This window comes from Hippichthys cyanospilos, chromosome 18 (genome assembly GCF_059441005.1).
Source record: "Hippichthys cyanospilos isolate Australia breed blue-spotted pipefish chromosome 18, RoL_Hcya_1.0, whole genome shotgun sequence".
In the NCBI taxonomy this organism is placed as follows: domain Eukaryota; kingdom Metazoa; phylum Chordata; class Actinopteri; order Syngnathiformes; family Syngnathidae; genus Hippichthys; species Hippichthys cyanospilos.
Window position 1 is genome coordinate 12,323,566 of NC_142386.1, and position 20,608 is coordinate 12,344,173.

Here is a 20,608-nt window from a genome sequence, read left to right on the forward strand (position 1 = left end):
AAAAAGATACCAGTTGGGTCTTTCTGAAAGAAACATTGTTATACTATCAAAAATCACACTCATTTTTGTCTTTGTAGAAAAGATCTAAATAAGATGTTTGACTATGTCCCAATGAAATTACATGTACCAGTGGTGTCAAACCTATGGCGCGCAGGCCAAATATGGCCCGCAAGAGAGTATAATGTAGCCCCCAAGATGATTTTGTGAAGCATTAGAAAACATTAAGAAGACTGAACTCATTAGTCTGCTGTCCATAATCAAGAGACAAAAATAATATTTTTAAAAGCAATGTCAAGATGAGCACTGCAATTTATAAGCGAAAGTGAGCAGTTGCTACATTTGTGCAAAACAGCTTGCTGATCGCTTCAGTGACAGAAAGATAAACACTGCGCTAGCATTCAGGTTAGCATTAGCATCTAGCTTCTTCATTGTACTGCTCATCACATGTAAAATCCTTCACTCTCCCCAAAGAAATTCACCATGCGGGCGACCAGCAGGGGTCGCCAACTGTGCCATTACGATAATTCGGCTTTGGTCTGTGTTGTATCATCAACACTCAGTCTTATTTCTTTTAAAATATATTTTATTTATAGCTCCACGGTTAGCATACAGTGCTTCAGTATTTCACATGACTTCTTATTCCTGAATTTATAACTTTTTCTGTCATGTATGTCATCACATGACATTACATGGTTGGCTGCCACCCATTGCCCAAAAAGACACAACACTGCATTCTTTTACTCTTTTATTTTCCTTGCACTTCGTTGTACTCCTTGAAAAGAAGTTGTACAACAACATATTTTGATTGTGGCATTTTCCTTCCTCTGAAAATAGTGTTTAATTGTATTTATTTACCTAGTTGTTTTTAGTTCATATATATACAGTGATCCCTTGCTACTTTGCGCTTTGATTTTCACGCCCTCGGTCTTTCGCGTTTTGTCAAAGTTATCTTTAAAAGAAGACAAGCCCAGCTGCTAAGCACCAAAATAGTAACTCCGACCATCCAAGATTGACTTTTCTCTGCCGGCAAACGGAAGGCTTGGCATACATTCTCATGCTTGCCAACAGCATTCGTGGCTCAAGCGTCCCCGCCTGCTTTTTATTCATTCAGCAAAGCATTGCACATTACAAGACGTAACAAAAAGAGCCAGCCGGGCGCCACCAACAACTGGGCCAAGGTCCCAGCTCACACTTTCCTGTGTCAACAGCTTTATCTAAGGACTGGGGCGAGATGAAGTAGGCCTGCATAAAAGGATAGCAATGCACTCTATTCTACACAAGGAATAAACACATAATGATAACAACCTAATATATGATTCCTTTTAAAAGGGGGGGCTGTATTACTGAGAGACATGGTGGGACGGTTTCTTGCATGCCAGGCAGACAAAATAACTGAATGCACATACCACGGGCCCGTAGAACTACTGCAGTACACGTATTTACTTCAATCTTAAATGATTAAACCTTATACACTATACACTGTACAGTAAACGAACACTTACCCTTTCCCTTTGAAGTTTCGCGCCGTTGTACTCATATTAGCAGTGGCCCGGATGTCGAATTCAAGTCAAATCTATGCATGATCAAACATGATAACAATAGAGAGTTTACACTTGAAATACCATTTTATTATAAAAGAAATCTAAGTAAGAGATTTCCAATGGTCTGGTGAACGTCCAGTCCTCACTGTGACTCTGCCTCGACAATGTGTGTGCGTGCCTGTGCCTACTGCCTCGACAACAACTGCATTTGCCCTGTGTGCGTTTCATGACTGACATAGTGCGTAACACATAACGCACACAGGGCAAACTGAGAGGAGTTTGCATGTTCTCCCCGAGTCAGCATGGGTTCTCTCTGGGCACTCCGGCTTCCACCCTCCATTCCAAGAACATGCATGGCAGGCGAAGTAGACATGTTGAATCGTCCTTAGGTGTGGTTGTGCGGTTGGGTGCGTGAATGGTTTTTCGTCTCAATTGGCTGGCAACCAGTTCAGGGTGTCCCCAAACTCCTGCCCAAAGCTACTCCTGGGATAGGTACCAGCAAGCCTGCGAGCTGGATAAGCGGCTTCAGAAAATGTGTATGTATGTATGTATGTATGTATGTATGTATGTATGTATGTATGTATGTATGTATATATATATATATATATATATATATATATATATATATATATATATATATATATATATATATATATATATATAGAGAGAGAGAGAGAGAGAGAGAGAGAGAGAGAGAGAGAGAGAGAGAGAGAGAGAGAGAGAGAGAAAGAGAGAGACACACACAAACATTGTCACTCTCACATTACTCACCACTCTAACGTACAGTATGTACATATTCTCACACAGTCTTTACAACACATGCGCACTCTGCTCTGTCGCAAAAAATCACTCGCACAACTCACTAAATGTCGGAGTTTCTGATAAGTCACCTGACTTCCATCCCTCCATTCTTCTCCCTCTCCTCCTTCACATACACCCACACAGACACACAAACACGTACGCACACAGTCACGCGCACACTAAGAAAGTGGGGAAAACCAGGGGATGATGTCAGGATTTTCAGAAACCACCTCAAAAACTGCACGGAATTCTTCTCAACCCACATGACAGTGCATGCGCACGCACGTCCAAACTCGACCCTCCAGGTGTTCGCGCGTGTAAATGGATACGTAGCCGATTTCCTTACATGTGACGTCACCATTCCGCCTCCCTCCAAAACGACTCATTGGCTCTCTCTAGCGGCGGCTAAAATCACTGTACCATTTCGGCGAAGGCGCTCAACTTCCTCTCACCAGTTTTGTTTACGCTAACTAAAAAAGGCGGAGCAGGATGGAACGTCGATTAGGGCGACGATGATGCAATGGCGTGGGTGAATTTGGGAATGTGCTTTGACGCAGTTTCGAATGTTAAAAAAGTGGACATTTTGGTATTTTTACAATTTTGAAGACGATTATGAAATCTGATGCAATACTTGATATTTACGAATATGCTTTAGACAATAAACATTTGCATCTACGCAATTAGATTACTCAATTATACATAAATTATTTTAATTGTAAAGAGAGGGCTACTTGATCAGGTCCAGATTGATTCAGAAATTGCCCTTTATGAGATATAATTCTAATAATTGGCATGCATGTGTATAAAACACAAGAGACAATTTATTATTTAATCTGAACCTGTTCAAATGGCCCCATCTTGCACACGACAACATTACAACAATACCACGCATATCTCTTCATTGAAGAGAATAATCTTGACAGGGCCGAAACAAGTGCTAATTAAAGGTAGTAATACGCCTGCAATAGGCAAACCACGCCTAGCCCGGCTTCGACTTCTTCGTCTCTTCAATCACGTGACTTCGCTGAAACTCCAGAGCGGCGGCTGGAAAAGACACTGGTGCGCATGCGCAGCACGCTGTAAAATGTTCTTGACCTCAGCGAGACATTCAATTGCAAAAAAAGGAGATACTGCATAAAAAAGAAAGAACCCATTACGGCATCATTGTAATATATTTTTTGTTTGCACTTGAGTGTGAATTTATATGAAAAAAAGACGCTCTAAATGCCAAAGCGCGAGTAAAATTGACTTTGAGACTGAAAACATACATTTGACATGCGGTATTTTTTTTTATTTTTACGCGTTCCAATTATTTTGGACACAATAGTAATTTGTAACACCAAGCCTTTGTGGGGGATAGAGATAATTCAATATGGCACTTGGTTTACGTAACAAACACGACGTACACCACCGTTTCTGCTGCTGTTAGGCGGCCACTTTTTGCAGCGCACTGCTTCAGCCATGTGGGGATTACCACCCCTCCTTGGACATCAGTATAAAAGAGGAGAAGCGCGCTGCTGCTGTTGCCACTTCTGTTTGAATTTGATAAGAAGAAAACAAGGCGAAGAAAGTGCGGAAGAAGCACTTGTGGAAATACCCTCTACAGGAGATTATATTTTTCTGCTTTTCTATCCTCACCGGTGACCACATTAGTAAGTAAATGGACACAGAGCATGAATCTATCATTTTAATTGTTATGTGTATTTTTTTATTATTATTATTTTAAGAGGAGGTCTAATGTACTTTTTTTGGCGCATTTGCATGATTTTGAAGCGTTTACAATGTGCTTGTAAGACAAAAGTTCTCAGAGTTCTCTAGAAGTCGCACTATTTTCTGCACATCCTAGCCGTGACCCGCCGGTGAACTCTCAACGTTATAGGCAATAAATTGAAAGATCTGCGTGGGTGTGGGGGATGTCGCCGCTTTACTCCGGCTCGCATAGTTTATAGAATATAAACAATTACTGAAGTAACTCCTTGGGTATGTTTTTGTAGGTCCAACATGCCTGTGTCCAGGATGAAGATGCGCCCTTGGCTGGAGAGCATGATCGAGTCCAAAAGCATCTCCGGTCTTGCCTGGCTAGATAAGGTAAAGACTCCTTTTTCCACGTTTTCAGCCTGCACTGAACATTTCTGCTGCTGCTTACAAACATATTGACTCTCTTGTCATTCGTCTAAAACGTTGATCTATTCGAATTTTCCAGTTTGTACAAGATGAAAAGTGACGTTAAAAATAAATATTTTTAAATTAAAATACTATATTCTCAGTTCCAGGTTTTACTCATACAGCTTATAGCACTTTTTTTTTACAGCCTGTAGATACTGTATGTGCACTAACTAATGTGTAATTTTTGTTCACCAAAGAACTTCTGTAAGTCTTAAAATCTAAATTATATCATTGATTCGCTCCATTGGAACATAACTAAACCAATACATTATTTGACCTGCATTATTTTGACCCGCTCTAACAAATAAAATGCAGAATTTTTCCTGTAAAGTCGAAGGACATAGTACAAAACAGTCAAATGTTTTTCTTGGTTTGCATACTGTATCCTTATTGTTACAAGGAAACTCTGACTTCAAAAGTAGTTAGAAGTGTGATGAACACACCTAAAATGTATTTGTATTCACAGTCATACCGGCCCTCTGACAGAAACTATAACTACAATGTAGCCCGCTATAAAAATGAATTTGACACCCCTGAATTACATATGGTTTTAATTAATCAACCTATTAACCAGTTATTGGAATTGTATTCTGTGAAATATTGGAATGAGCACCCCCCCCCAAAAAAAAAAACATTAAATACTATTGATATGCTTAAAGAGCTGAAGTTGGAAATTGTTTTTTAATTTTTTTATTTTTAAATTCACATTCAATTAGAAAATCAAACAAAAATCTCTTACCTTTGGTACGTTGCAGGTGAAATGTGCACTATAATCACTATAACCGCCAATCGGTGGATGCTGAACCTACGCTGCCACGGTGACTAATTGCTTTTTTTTCTATTCCAGGAGAAGACCATGTTCTCTATTCCTTGGAAGCATGCGGCCCGCCACGGCTGGGACATGGACAAAGACGCTTGCCTGTTCAAGAAGTGGGCCATCCACACAGGTGAGCGGAGACCTGTTCCCACATATTGGCTGGCACGGCATGTTAAGCCTGACCGTGGGTAAAAACCTTTTGGCAGGGAAATATGTGGAGGGTGACACCCGAGACGCCAAGACCTGGAAGGCCAACTTCCGTTGCGCCATGAACTCGTTGCCCGACATCGAGGAAGTAAAGGACAAGAGTGTCAACAAGGGCCATTTGGCCATGAGAGTCTTCCGGATGCTGCCCCTAAAACAGAGAGGTGGGTCCATTTGACACTGTCCACTCAACCCAGTTTCCCACTGAGCATAAAATAACATCCGAACTGTTTTGTTCCCCTGCAGTAAAGCGAGACAAAGTCAAGCCGAGGAAGCAGGTAAACACTTTTTCCAAGATTGTATGAGCCGTATTTTATGACACTTGAGCAAATAATGTTTAGTCAGTGCAGTGGTACCCTCAGCTTTTCAACACTAAAATTTTAACTCAAGGTCCAAGTATTGCACGAGTCAAAAACCAAGATCCATACAGTACTTAGATATTTACCTTATGCCTCTTTCTTCATACACATCTTTGACCCAAGGTCCAACAACCTATCTATCGCAAGAGACTTTTACCACATGCTTCTACTTTTGCTCTTAACACACTTTCAGGTCCAGATTTCCCATGAGTCAGCAACCCAGTTCTTGAATCTTAATTACTAGCTCGCGATCCCTCACACACCATCGTTACAGTACACCTGTTTGACCTTAGTTCCAGATGACAATAAATCAACAACCGAGTCACAACACTATAATTGCTATCTCCCCTACTTCTTTTACCGTTGATAATTTGACAGTAACATACAAGCACATTTTCACTCCGAGAAAATAATCCAAATGATGTGTCACAGCAATTAGCCGGCAACCAGTTCACGGTGTATCCTGCCTACTGCCACAGTAGACAGCTGAGATAGGGTTTGGCACGCCCATGGCCCTTGTGTAGATAAGTGTTCAGGATGGATAGACGGATTCTTGTGTCAACAAGGTTAAACACGAATCAACAGCCGACTGTAGTTCTATACGGTCCACACATTTTGGCCACATCACCTCTGACTCCAAATTATCAGTGCAACTCCTTACCCTTGACCCTAGAACCAAATGACATAGAGATTGATGGTTACCACTCCTGAATCCCCATTTCCACTCAAAACTCTCTTATTGTTGATACATTCCCAGGAAAATACCCTCACCTTTTTGATCCCAGGACACGGTCCACGTTTTGAGACTTGAAAAGTGTCATCGGTACTTTTAGCGAAACACTAGCTTGGATCTTACCGGCGAATCTTTCCCGCAGGTCAAGGTTGCGGCAGCAGATACAGACTACATAGATACCCAGTCGCCGCTTGACACATCTAGGCTGCACGACAACTCGCCGTTCCCTCAGAACATGGTGGACAGCATGAGTAGTACGGATTTGAAAGACAGCGAGGAGCAGACAAGGAATCGGACGGATGACCAAGAGGCATGGAGGGTATCGTTCTCAGATCTCGCAGCGTTTGAGTTAGGGAATGACCTGTCCAGCAGCTTTGAGGACAGATTCCAAGTCTCGCCCGAGCGCAGCCCCGGTAAGACAACTACTGGCTTGTTTCAACTGTGCTCATTTCTTTTGTCAGTAGCGTCTATCCTCAATTTGATCTTCTAATTCTCTTGCTTATTGTCCTTATCCATTTTTACTGATATAATTACTCTTTTGGACAAATCCAAATTCAAAACCATCAATGTCTGCTCTCTTTAACCCTGACTTGTGGACATACGGTCCTTCATGCTAACTATTTCTTCTCCCTGTATGCCTTCGCCCTTCTGAATCTTCCTTTAGGTTTTACTTTTGAGCAGAACGTTAAAAACCAAAGGTGTATGCTCATTGCATCTTCTGTCTCTCTTTTTCTCTTTGTCACGCTCGCCCACGACCGGTCGGCCTCCAGAGTTCGAATACGACATAGTAGAGGTGAGGCATGTTTTTCATATCCCGTTAACGACAAAAATTGTCCGGCCACAAACAGTACAAGATCGCTAAACTCCGGTGCCACTTCTAGATTTGCCAACAACTGGAGAGAGACGCGCAGGCCTACAAGGCCAATTGTGACATTAAGGCGCTCCTGAGCCCGTGCACCAGTCCAGGGAGCCAGTGGAGCGAATCTTCGGGTAAGGTCATGGCCTGTTTGTGCTCCACACATTACAAGATTTGAAAACAGTAAAAGGCAGAAAGCTCCTGTTTGCTACAGCTCGCGCTTAGACACTCACGCAAACATCCTTCACCGCACTACTAAACCGCGGTTGCTACATCATAGATTTTCACCAAGCGGCGGAAATAAGGTTCAGTGTATAATAAAACCAACATCGTAATCCCCATTTTATTTATATTTGGAAACTTCGGTCTCTGGATCTCTGAGGTCGAACTTTGTTGGTTATAATGTGTCCTTCAAGGTCCTGACTGTGCGCCCCCTCTTGTTTGAACAGCCGAAGACATGGATGAACTGCTGCCTCAGTACACAATGCTGGGCTCGAACATCAACATGCCAGCTGATGACTCCTGGAGTAACTTCAGTATCCCGCCATTCAGCAGGTTCCCTTCGGGAGTGGACGATGGTCACTTGTTCTGGTCACTATGAGACTCTTGCATTGTGAACACCCCCACTCTTCCCATTCTGACCCTTGCCAATCCACGAACAAACCCTCTCAGGACTTGTTTCATAAAAAATACATTTTTAGGCCGACGGTTACTCTAGTGGCCAAAAACGTTCTGGTTCTACTTCTTCCAGCCACACGCAACTCTTCGGTCTTCATGCTGGTTCATGGGCAACGTTTGAAGGAACTTTTGATGTGAGGGGACACCGATGGACTAATAGTCTAAATCTTCCTTTGTTCCAGAGATCTTATATTGTAATATTGTACATACTGTAGCTCTTATTAAGAGGAGAAATATCGTCCTTTTTTTTGTTATAACTGATAGCCGGACAATTAAATTTAGTTCTGTGATCCCAAACATACATGTTTTTATACAGCTGTAAATGTATATGTATATAGTTGTCTGTTGTGGTTTTTCTAATAAAAGGAAAACAAATGCAAATGTAGTTTGATTTATGTATTTATTGATTTAAAACATCCAGGAAATGGCTTCAGAAAAAACGTTGACGTAAATGGTAAAAAAAAAACGTCAAATCACGTAAGTAAAACAACACATTTGAAAAATGATTTTAAAATGTTATATGAAAGGATGCTATTCCGTCGCTGTTCAATATAAAAATAGAACTGCCTGCTAAATTCTTGCCCCGTCGCTCTGTGGTCAAATATAGGACAGTTACAGTAATGTATTTGTCACGTAATTCTCAAATCAGTCGTTCTTGACTTGGGTCCAATGGAACAGAATTAGATACACTAAATTCAATTCGTGATGACATGCCCGGATTGGCCATTCCTGCAGATGATCACGTTGCATTGCTTGGCCAATCAATGGTGTGGGGTATTTTGCGCACAATCTTAATACTTAATTTTAATCCATACTATGTCAAGCAAAAAAGAAAGAAATCTCACACATTTACAGCTAATGTACCATATTTTTCAGACTATAAGCCACACCTTTTTTTCCCATGAGTTGAGCCCTGCATTTTATAGTCCTGTGCAGTTTATCTGCGGGTTTTTTTTTTTCTTTTCCCAAGCCACCAGGAGACATTCTACCAGTGAATCAAATATGTGTATGTGTTCAAGGTGTCAAATTCAACAACTATGAACTAGAATAGAAAAATGGGAATCAATGGTTGTGCTAAAATAAGTCAGAAAAATAGTACTAAAATTTATAAATTATGTCTAAATTGAATTGTAGGAAAGGTTGTGACTTTGTACATTTGATACAAACTATATATGATTGTGTATACAGTGTATATATGTATGATTGTATATATGAATTATGTGCAATGTGTTTATAAGTTTACTAAAAAAAACAAAACAAAGGCAAGTATGAAAGTATTTAAACTGCAGTATTCTGTCAGTGTAATGTTGAAAATATCCATCCATTTCTTATAAATATGTTGATGCAAAACATGCAGACATGTTCAGTCAGTGGAAGATAGGCTCTTGTAGTAAGTGGGCAATGTAAAAAAAATAAAAATAAAAACATATATATTAAAAAAAAAAAAAAGCACCCATTTACCCTCATTGCATAACTGCCTGATATTACAACCTCCGTCTGATAGTTTGGTGAGGCTTATTCATGACAAAAATAATTTTTTTGCTCAATTTTTGCTGCTGCGGCTTATATACTAGTGTGGCTTATAGTCCGAAAAGTACGATAATTTGTTGTGAGCTCATGCACCGTGTTGGTTTTGTTTTTTTAAACAAAATAATGTTCATACACGGTTCATTTTGTTCAGCAGTTAAACAAAAAACAACAACAAAAACATACATCTGCGTCTTGAATTGAAAAATAAAAAAAATCATATTTATAATTCTCACGACAGAGGGCTTTGGTGAATGCGAATATGAAGCCCCTTTCTTTTTATTACCCTATGGAACTTTTTGGAGCTTTCTCCGACATCAGCTGTACATGGCAAGAATATTTTTTTTTCAAGCAAACATGGCTGAGTCAAAGACAGAGAGCCACTAGACAGAACATCATAAAGAGGGTTCTTGATTCATTTGAGAGAATCTTGTTTCGAATCTTGTTAGGGTGGAAAGTGGATGACATCCGGCTGAATGAAATTGAGGCAAGATATTTTTGGCAGAGATTGAAGTGAAATACTTGTTTTCCGCCTGTCCCCAAGCTGTTGCGTGTGATTTGGAGGGCAGTTAAGAATCTGTGAGTGTGGGTCTGCTTGCTGGTTGGTCATGGAAATGATTTGCGTAGATTTTGTTTTAAAATAAGTATACTGGAAATAGGGCCTCATCAGAAATGAAGCAACATAATGAATAAACCCGATGGAAATTCAAATTTAAAATAAATAAGAGAAAATAAATAGAATGCAATAATTAACAGGGGAAATATTTTGAACAAAGGGGTGAAAAGACATCTCTAGTGGGAATCATCTATGGGGTGCCCTAAGGTTTTGTCTTTCCTATGAGGGCCTTGCAAAACAATTGAGAAGCACTGAGATAGATAGATAGATAGATAGATAGATAGATAGATAGATAGATAGATAGATAGATAGATAGATAGATAGATAGATAGATAGATAGATAGATAGATAGATAGATAGATAGATAGATAGATAGATAGATAGATAGATAGATAGATAGATAGATAGATAGATGTTATTGTCATATGTATAGTAATACATTCCATACTACGTACCATAATCGAACAAATAATGAAGTAGGCGATAAAACAAAAACAAAACAAAATCTATTTCTGGAAAAAAATATGGAATATTTTTTGAGCATATGTCATATGTCATATGTATAGTAATACATTCCATACTACATACCATAATCGAGCAAATAATGAAGTAGGCGATAAAACAAAAACAAAACAAATATATACTGTATGTACTGTAAAGAGATAGATAGATAGATAGATAGATAGATAGATAGATAGATAGATAGATAGATAGATAGATAGATAGAGAGATGTTATTGTCATTTGTATAGTAATACATTCCATACTACGTACCATAATCGAACAAATAATGAAGTAGGCGATAAAACAAAAACAAAACAAAATCTATTTCTGGAAAAAAATATGGAATATTTTTTGAGCATATGTCATATGTCATATGTATGGTAATACATTCCATACTACATACCATAATCGAGCAAATAATGAAGTAGGCGATAAAACAAAAACAAAACAAATATATACTGTATGTACTGTAAAGAGATAGATAGATAGATAGATAGATAGATAGATAGATAGATAGATAGATAGATAGATAGATAGATAGATAGATAGATAGATGCAAAGTAGCCAGCCAAGGCGGTGCGCCCAAAAGATGATCAAAATTGACTATCTAGAGGAAATATAAGTCGTAACAAGGTTTCTGTAGGTGAACCTGCTGAAAGGATCATTCTAAAACATCCTTCAAGGTATAATTTTATCTCCATAAACAAGGTGTTGTTTGTAGCATAGATGTCTGAAGCCAGTCCTCAAGGGCCAGTATCCTGCTTGTTTTCCGGTTTTCTCTGCCCAACACACCTGATTCAAATAATTAGCTTATCATTTGCTCTGCAGGAACTTGAAAAGTATCCTCTTCATCTGAATCTGGTGTGTTTGAAAGAAGCTTCAAAAACATGCATGATACCGGCCATCGAGGACGGGAGTTCGACACCTGTGGTATAGTGTGAAATGAGGCAAAAAAGAAGTTTTTGAAAGCTATATTTACAGCAGTGGCTTCTCTCTCTCTCTCTCACACACAAACACACACACACACACACACACACACACACACACACACACATCGTAATTGTTAAACTACAGGAGTTGCCAGTCAAGTTTGATCAAAAGTAAAGATGGTGGAACGCATGTTGCCGTCCACCTGACAAGCACGTGTATTGTGAAGATGTTCTGAACATTCGATTAACATCTCTGCCAGCTTCAAAATAAAAAGTCTAAACATATTCAAACTCTCAACATTGCTTTGTTGTTATGAGAAGCGGCAAAAACAGTGTGTGTAACTAATGGCATATGGCATTTTTCATCTGTCAAAGCAGTCACTGTTTTGTCTATTTTATTTTTTTCAGGAATGGAATCTCGCAGATACATTTAATGTGTTATGTTATGCCAGTGGTGTCCAAACTAGGGCCCCGGGGCTATTTATGGCCCGCCATTCACATTGAAATGGTTTTCAACGTATGCTACAATAACATTTTGACATGGCCCACAAGCTAGTTATAAAAACGGTTTGATGGTAGACAGAGTTAAGTGTAAAAACAAAAAAAACACTAATTTTCCTTATCGCTTCTAATAGAAAGCCTTGCTGAGGAGGTTTTTAAAGGTTCATTAAAAAGGCAATGTGTGATTGCTTGATTATTATTTTTTTTACAGTGATTAATTAGTGAAACTAAAAAAAAAGGTCCCAGTGTATCTTTGTGTTTCAGGGGGGAAAAGTTTGGAAACTCCTGTGTTATGCAAAAAAGGAATTAAAAGGAACTAAAATGCATTTGTTTGATGCTACGTGACAAGTTGAAGCTTTATTGAAGCAAAGCACCTGTACGTAGTTACACATTAACTTGACCGCAAACTCTTATGTCTCATCGTGAAGTGCAGCATTTTTTCAGACATAGCACTTCTCCTGTAAGATTCCCCAATGATTTCTTTTTACTACAGTGTGCATGGTTCAACAACTACGGAGCATCACAAAAAAATGGCCCAGCCTGACATAATTAGTTAATTAGTTAATGAGTTGAGTTAAGGAAGAGTCGCCACCCAAAAAACGTCACAATGGATAAAGAAGTATTCCTGCAAACATTACAAGGTTGACTTTCCATAAATAGCCAATTCAACATCGAAGTACTCGCTGTTGGTGCCCAGGTTTACAGGGTAGTGTCATAAAGCTGTGTGGGTGTGAATTGTGAGAACAGTCATCTGAATTACACGAAATGCCAAAGCATGGCAAGAGAGAAACTTTCTCAAGATCAATCAATAAGCTTTTCAATTCAAAATGATCCAATATTAAACAACCTCAATTTCTGTTGTGCTTAATGATAGCCAACTGATTATTTTGGTGTTGAATCAAAATAAAACATTCACTCTAACATTCTGTTAAATCAAAATAAAACATTCGCTCCAACAGGAAAAATAACTAATTGCCTAATTGTTGAAAATGTGATCAAATAATCCAGTAACTGAACATTGAATAATGTTTTCTGATTAATTTGAAATAATGTTCTGTTGCTGATTAGAAATATGGACATAAGATATGTCTTCAATTTGATTTATCGATCAATAAATTATACCGATGAATTTTTAAAATAATTGTTAGTTACAACCGTGAAAAGTTCATCACTGCTATTATTTTTTTTTTTGTATAATGTTTACTGAATTCTCATGGGATTTTATTTGGTTTCTAGACCCCAAAGTGCTGCTGCCGTCAGGTATGCCGGTGAGAGTAATGTAAAAGTAATGCAATAGTAGTGTAATGCCTTATATTTCAAACACAGCACTGTTAAAATGTAACTAATTACTTTGGAATGGCAGTGATAAAAAAACATATAATACATTACTGTTTTGAAGTAACTTGCCCAACAATGGTCAATCAATGTACTGTATACGATTCTGAGTTGAATAGTATCTACAATGTCACGATTCAAATTGTTGACAAATATTTTTAATAGCTGATGAGTCGTTTATTTGTGTAGACTCTACACAAATACACTGTAGAGTGAACCCCCAGTGAACTAGATAGACATACAACAACAACAACAACAACAACAACAACAACAACAACAACAAACAGAAGAACAAAGAATTAGTACTGATACCTTGAAATAAGGCCAGGTATTGACCGATACCAAGTATTGGTATCGGTAATTACCTATCCCTAGTTGTGAAAGTATACATACCCTTGCTCAAAAGCCAGGAACACAACATGAATTTGAAGGTGACTAGTTGATTTCCGTGGCGGGTGTGCAGACTTTTACAATTACATTGTCTTTGTTAATAGTTGTACTGCTTACAAATTAAGTTACATTCATGATTAAAAATGTTATTAAATCTTGGTCTCATTTGAATAGGGCTGTGTTTATATTTATTCATATATATATTCATCGTATGTGCCTTTAAGAGGCGGGGTGCGGTGGGTAGACGATAGCGAGTCAGCGTGAGCATCTGGATGTAAGCTGTGGCTAGCAGCAGCTCCTGCGTGAATCTGCTAATTGTTGGTACTGTTGACCTATGTTGAACCAAGAGCTGAAAAATACGCACTGCTTTCCAACTTGCAAATGCATTAAAGCAAACAACCCCCCCACCCCAAAAAAAAAAAAAAAAAGCAAATGGAAATAAAATGTTTGCTAAAAAGAAACATGCAAAAATCACCAGGAACTAGTTATACCAAATTCAATCCCTAGTCAATTGGTAACCAGTGGATGAATCATCTAATAATTAGCAAAATGTTTCCACATACTCACGGGCTAGTAACTGCTGTTTGGTGCATGGAATTAATATTTAGGTTGATGTTTGAGATGTCCTACTGTATGGGTGGTCATTGAACGCATCTCCAGTGTTTTTCTTTTCTATGTACAGTAGCTATCAATTATAGATTGTAAGCACTTTGTGGGGGTGTATAACCTTTTTCGTAAAACTGAAAATCAATTGGGACGACATTCGCTATTTCTGATCTCATAACTCGCTCAGGTCTTACTTCATTTCCCGTGCTTCGTTGACACGGAACAGGAAGTAGCCCTATTTCCGATATGACATGAATGCGAAATTAAACAGTTTGAAATCCTCTTTAATTGGTTTATTGCAGGGGTGTCAAACTCATTTTTATCACGGGCCACATCACATGACTGTGAAAACAAATACATTTGAGGTGTGTTTGTAACACTTCGAACTAGTTTTGAAATCAGAGGCCAGTAAAAAACGTTCAAAAAAGAGATTGGGAACAAAAAGTGACACAGACGAGAATTCTCTTCGAGAATTTTCCTCTTTGAAAATACTTAAGTTGTGTGCCAATGATGATAATGCTCGTCAAATGGGATTTTTCACTATTAATGGTTAATAATTGCTGGAGCAACATCCTATATTCGACAGGGTTGTTTAGCACCAAAACATTTATGAAAAATGGATGGATATTTTGAACATAACACCGACATAATTAGTTAAATGCAGAGTTACAGAACAATTCAAACCCCAAATCTTTGTTTAATTGATTGATTATTAAACTGTGACTTTATAAACACACTGTGCATAATTCATATATACAATCATACATATACTGTATATTGTATATATATGAATTATGCGTCAAAAACTTTTATACAAGATCTTATTCAATTTATACATTAATATTATATTTCTAATATTAGCTTTTTAAGCCTCTTTTTGAGCACAGCCATTGAGTCACATCTTTTCATTTGTATTCGACACCTTGAAGAGATACACACATTGTTATACCAGTGGATTGTCTACTGGTGGCTAGCAAAAAAAAAAAACAAACAAAAAAAAAACTGCAGAGAAGCCAAACCTATATAAGCCGCAGGGCTCAAATCATAAGAAAAAAGGTGTGGCTGCTAGTCTATAAATAAACAGCACCTATTTTTAAACAGTCATTATTAAAGAATGGAATACCCTAGAAACATTTTTTTTTTCTTACTCAAGAATAGAACTTATTCTTTCGCATGGTATCACGCATGTTTGCAAAGACATAGCACACCATATTTTGTTGGCCTTGAAAAAGGAGCAGAAACGCTCATTACCTTTTATCAAAACACTGGGCACTGAAAGAGAACCAAAAACTTGAAGTTGAATCAGCATTTCGCGGGCCACATAAAATGATGTGGCGGGCCGGATCTGGCCCCCTGGCCTTCAGTTTGACACCTGTGGTTTATCGTATGAATTCCTCTGACTGCTAAGTGATTGACGTGGCTCAACATTAGCTTAGTGCACTAGTAAAAAAAACAAAACATGAAACCTTGGATTTCAATTTACATAAAACTGTGACAAGACAATGAAGTGAAGTTCATTGGGACTTGGAACACTAGGTTTAAAATTGGGACCGGTCTGGTGAAAACGCTATCTCTGGTCACCTACGCTTGATACTTCATGCTCAATAATAGTGGGAGTCAACTGTCGAAATACAAATATGCAATGGCTGTCTGTTATTCGCTTCCTTCCTGATGGAGAGCACATACAGTATCTTTATAAATGTCTTGGTTTGTCATGCCTTGCAAATGTAATGGGAAAGTCCAGGCAGCTCCTCACTTGTAACTAGCTAACTAGCCAGATCCGTAAATGACCCATGCTGCTGGCGAAAAAAAATGGCTATCGTGCAGTTGACATCTATATGATCTTTTTGTGTATAAGCCACACTGCGGTTATCTCAGGAAGTAAATTGTTCATGCAGCTGACAGCACGCGCACACTCCCACACAACAATATTTGTGAGTTGAATGGCACTCAAGTGGAGAGCAGACTTCCTCCCCGAAATCTGTTGAAGATTCAGATCACACCCCCGCAAAATAGGTCAAGTTCCCAGGTTGGGTTGTAATGTAAATAAAAGTGATTATGAAATGGTGACATTTGCAGAACTGAGGAAAAAAAGTTTGATGTCATTACTTTTATAGCTACGGTTGAACGTTACATGAGCAATTTGTACGTTTTACAAACGTACACACACAAAAAAATACAACAAAAAATTTGTCTTACATGAATTAGGTCAAGCCTGTTTGCGGAATAGGATTGAGAATGTTTTTTTCAGCCCTTGTCTAGCTGGACAATCAACACAGGGTGTGGCAGTGGGCACGCTGGCACAACTGCAACAAAACATTTTTTGAAGCAGACAGCAACCTGTACAACCAGTTCAAATGCTCCAAATTTGTTTTTTGTTTTTTTTTTCAGCATGACTGCAAAACATGCTCCAAATGTTTTGGTTCTGTTTTGTCAGTGTGACTGCAAGTTTAGAAGCAAGTTTAAAAGGACATCCTCTATCTTTTCTCAGTGGTACAGCACAAATGTGGAATGTAAAAACGTCGCGCGGGAGGGGCGGGGGGTATAAACGCATCGTGCAAGGTTCAGGCTGCAGTACTATTTAGGGGAAGTCACATGACTTGCAATATACAACAACTCTAGTCTCCGACAGGGGGCACTTGAAAGCAGGAGCACCAAAGACAATTTCAGAGAAACGTTCCCTCCAACTGAGAAATCCTACTCTGGGTCACTGGCTCACACCTGCCACCCAGCGGTCTTTTTTTTTTTTAATCTCTTGGCTGCCCAACAGACAGACATAAGAAAACACTACTTGTGCATTAATGTAAAAGGAGATATAAATGTCTGTTAGTTCCATCTTTGACAGACAAAAACACCTGAGTGCCAGTCCAAATATTTGCATGGTGGAAATGCCGCACGCAAACGGGCTACGCTCGGCCGCAGCTTTCACGTCTGAACGGTATGTTGGAATGTTGATCTGAAAATTAAAAGAAAGAAAGAAAGAAAGAAAGAAAGAAAGAAAGAAAGAAAGAAAGAAAGAAAGAAAGAAAGAAAGAAAGAAAGAAAGAAAGAAAGAAAGAAAGAAAGAAAGAAAGAAAGAAAGAAAGAAAGAAAGAAAGAAAGAAAGAAAGAAAGAAAGAAAGAAAGGAGTTGAGTTTGCAGCTTCGTCATCCATCTCGGGGAAGTTTTGTGCAGACACCCTGTTGAAAGAATGATCACCGTAACTGTCGATGTCTTATTTTATATTTTTTACATTACAATGTTCGATACATGTGCAGGCCAACTCCTTCCGTTGTCTCCCTCGTCCTCATCACTGAGCTGCCATTAAAAAAACAACAACTAACGTAAAGTGTCCGCACGTAACAAAATGAAAAAAATCACGACTCTGATGCATTTCCTGACAATGTGGAAAAATTAACTTCTCACAACGTTCCAAACACATAGCAACATTGTGTAATGAGAGCACACTCAACAAAAGGCATAAATGAATATCTAGTTGTCAAGGCCGCCAGCTTCTTATGGTTACCTTAGGGCCTAGGCAGACCGATTTATGATAAGAGTTTTTAAGTACTCTTGTAGCAAACTATAGGAGCTCACTGCTGATAAAGTAGGAAAGAGGATTCAGAGAACACAAAATGCGACCTTTAGTTTTTTGAAGCATCACGGTAGGTTTGTAAAACTTCCTTAGTCCACATTCCTTTTGGATCGCGTACGACAGTTTTTATTTGTTATCTGGCGCCATCTAGCGGGTTATTCCCGTGTAAACAAAGGTACACGAGGGAATCGCTAGATGGTTCTGTTGCGCAAGGAAAGCCTGGTTTTAGACTTGTCACTCAAATGGCCCACATCATTGAATGTTAAATATTCTACAGTGAAACATGTGCATATAAATGATATTTGGCGCTTCATTTCTTATTAAAAATGTGTTTTACGGTACTTATATTTCTACGCAGGAAGCGAGACGTCTTGAGAGTGCAGAAAAAGCAAGGAATGCTTAGATATGCATAAATGGAGGGAAATAACATTTTGGGGGTGTTTAGGATGAGAAGTCAACATGGCAACATGGTTAAAATCTCCCAAAGTTGGAACTCCCATGATACGACCCGTTGAAATCAGCCAACTCTGAATATCCGGCGCTGGTCCACGGTTGTGTTTAGTGACATCTAGCGGCTGATAGTGGCAAAACAACTAGTATGAGGAAAAACACTGCAATGTAACTGTGCAGTGAAAAATACATTCAAATCTCGTCCTGAGTATGCCCATGGTGTCACAACAGAACAACCGAACTTCAAACTTAGTCTAAAAACGTATTGTTTTACGACTCAGTGTAAGGTGGGAACAAAAACAAACACTTTACAGAGGTTGTTTGTACAGCATTACAACAGTAAAGTGAAATCAAATGCATATGGAATACTCACCCCAAATCCAGCCAAGTATACAAATTGTGGGCAGGAAAATATAAAACATAACTAAGAAAACTATGGCACCTCCGACAGCAGACATGGCAAAGACGACAATTTTGCCTGCTTTGTTTTTTCCCGACTCTCAATCCTCCGTGTGTTTTCTTTTCATTCACTTCACATTACTATGGCTCCGCTCTAAATGGTTTGTCAAATTACTGGTGCTATTTGGCGAAGTGAACAGCTCTTTAGGTGTTGTGCACAAAGTGCACCTAACTATTCTATTCTTCTTGTATTCAGGTCTGACAAACCAAAAGTAATGGGGGTATATCCATCTTGTGAACGAATTGTCCATTTTCAACCTGTTTTCTGCTGCTGCTGCACTAATCTCTGCTGCAGTAAGTACTGATAACAGAAAGTAAAGATTTTGCCCTCAACATTTCTCCTCTGATCTCGTGGTGTTTATAGCGGATATGGGGAAAAACAACACTTTCAGGTTAAAAATGAATGCATTGTGTCACTCTCATTTGTACCGTGTAATATATTACTATTTTTATGTGGGTAAAGAATTACACTATAACGTTACAGCAAAAAAGTAATGCATTACAGTAATTATTATGCATTACTCCCAACACTGTTTGCTATGACGTCGTTGTGTAAATAACTAATCTCTTAACAATCCAGTATTTTCCTCAAGGAATTAGCAAGCTATTTGTTTTGCCACTGACACATTATACCGTGGGCCTCATCTGGTTACTTCTTGGCGGACAATTGGAATTTTTATCTGGCTTCCAGATCTGCACGTTGATAAATCAAGTTACTCATGATGGTTTTTCAAGATTTTGTTTTAAAGTGATTAAAACTACTCATATTTATTGAAGAAAGGCTGAGTTCAAGTGCAAAAAAAGTACTTGATTGGTACTTGTCCATCCATTTTTCTAGAGCCGCTTGTCCTCACAAGGGTAGCGGGTTTGCTGGTGCCTATCCCAGCTGGCTTCAGGGAGTAGGCAGGGGACACCCTCAACTGGCTGCCAGCCAATTGCAGGTCACACAGAGATGAACAATCATTCACGCACCCAATCACACCTAAGGACAATTTAGTATGACCAGTGTACCTAGTAGAAGCCGAAGTTCCCGGAGGAAGCCGAAGTTCCCGGAGGAACCCACGTGGGCTCAGGGAGAACATGCAAATTCCACAGGAAGGCCAGAGCCAAGTGGATTTGAACTCAGGTCCCTTTAACTGTGAAGGGGGCGTGCTATTCACTGCACCACGAGCCATATGTTTTATACATGAATATGAGAATTGCATAGAAGCATAGAAGCAATTTTGAATTAGAAGGTCCCCGTGGGAAACACAAACCACAAAAAATTAACAAGTGATCTTATTTCTCACATGGTGAGAATATAGATAGGCACCAGAGAAATGCCAGTATTTTTTAAAGCTTTTCATAAGTGTTTCAGCTAGTACCGGACATAACACTTCTGTTACCATGATATTACATTTTCGATCGTACAATAAATAGATTTTTCTTTTATTTTCCTATTAGAACTGTGACTGGGCATTTTGGGGGGCAAGGAAAGTGATGAAACATTGAAGAAATCAGTCATCAAGATATATACACTTAAGATATCGAAATTATACACTATGTTGTGAGTACAATTTTGAA

The 20,608-nt window shown here is 38.8% G+C and overlaps 1 protein-coding gene across 2 annotated transcripts; it reads left to right on the forward strand.

Annotated features, from left to right (window-relative positions):
• The first annotated feature begins 3,851 nt into the window (after nucleotides 1–3,851).
• On the forward strand, nucleotides 3,852–8,536 carry irf1b (interferon regulatory factor 1b). Of its 2 annotated transcripts, none has more exons than XM_088441607.1 (9): nucleotides 3,852–3,994; nucleotides 4,337–4,430; nucleotides 5,356–5,455; nucleotides 5,532–5,693; nucleotides 5,776–5,807; nucleotides 6,764–7,034; nucleotides 7,392–7,414; nucleotides 7,503–7,611; nucleotides 7,927–8,536. In XM_088441607.1, exons 2-9 carry the CDS (start codon nucleotides 4,344–4,346, stop codon nucleotides 8,076–8,078), a joined length of 936 nt encoding a protein of 311 aa, XP_088297733.1. In that variant the 5' UTR covers nucleotides 3,852–3,994; nucleotides 4,337–4,343; the 3' UTR covers nucleotides 8,079–8,536. The 2 variants fall into 2 exon arrangements, with proteins under 2 accessions (XP_088297733.1, XP_088297734.1); XM_088441608.1 differs by having other exon boundaries at nucleotides 7,894–8,039.
• The last annotated feature ends 12,072 nt before the right edge of the window (nucleotides 8,537–20,608 follow it).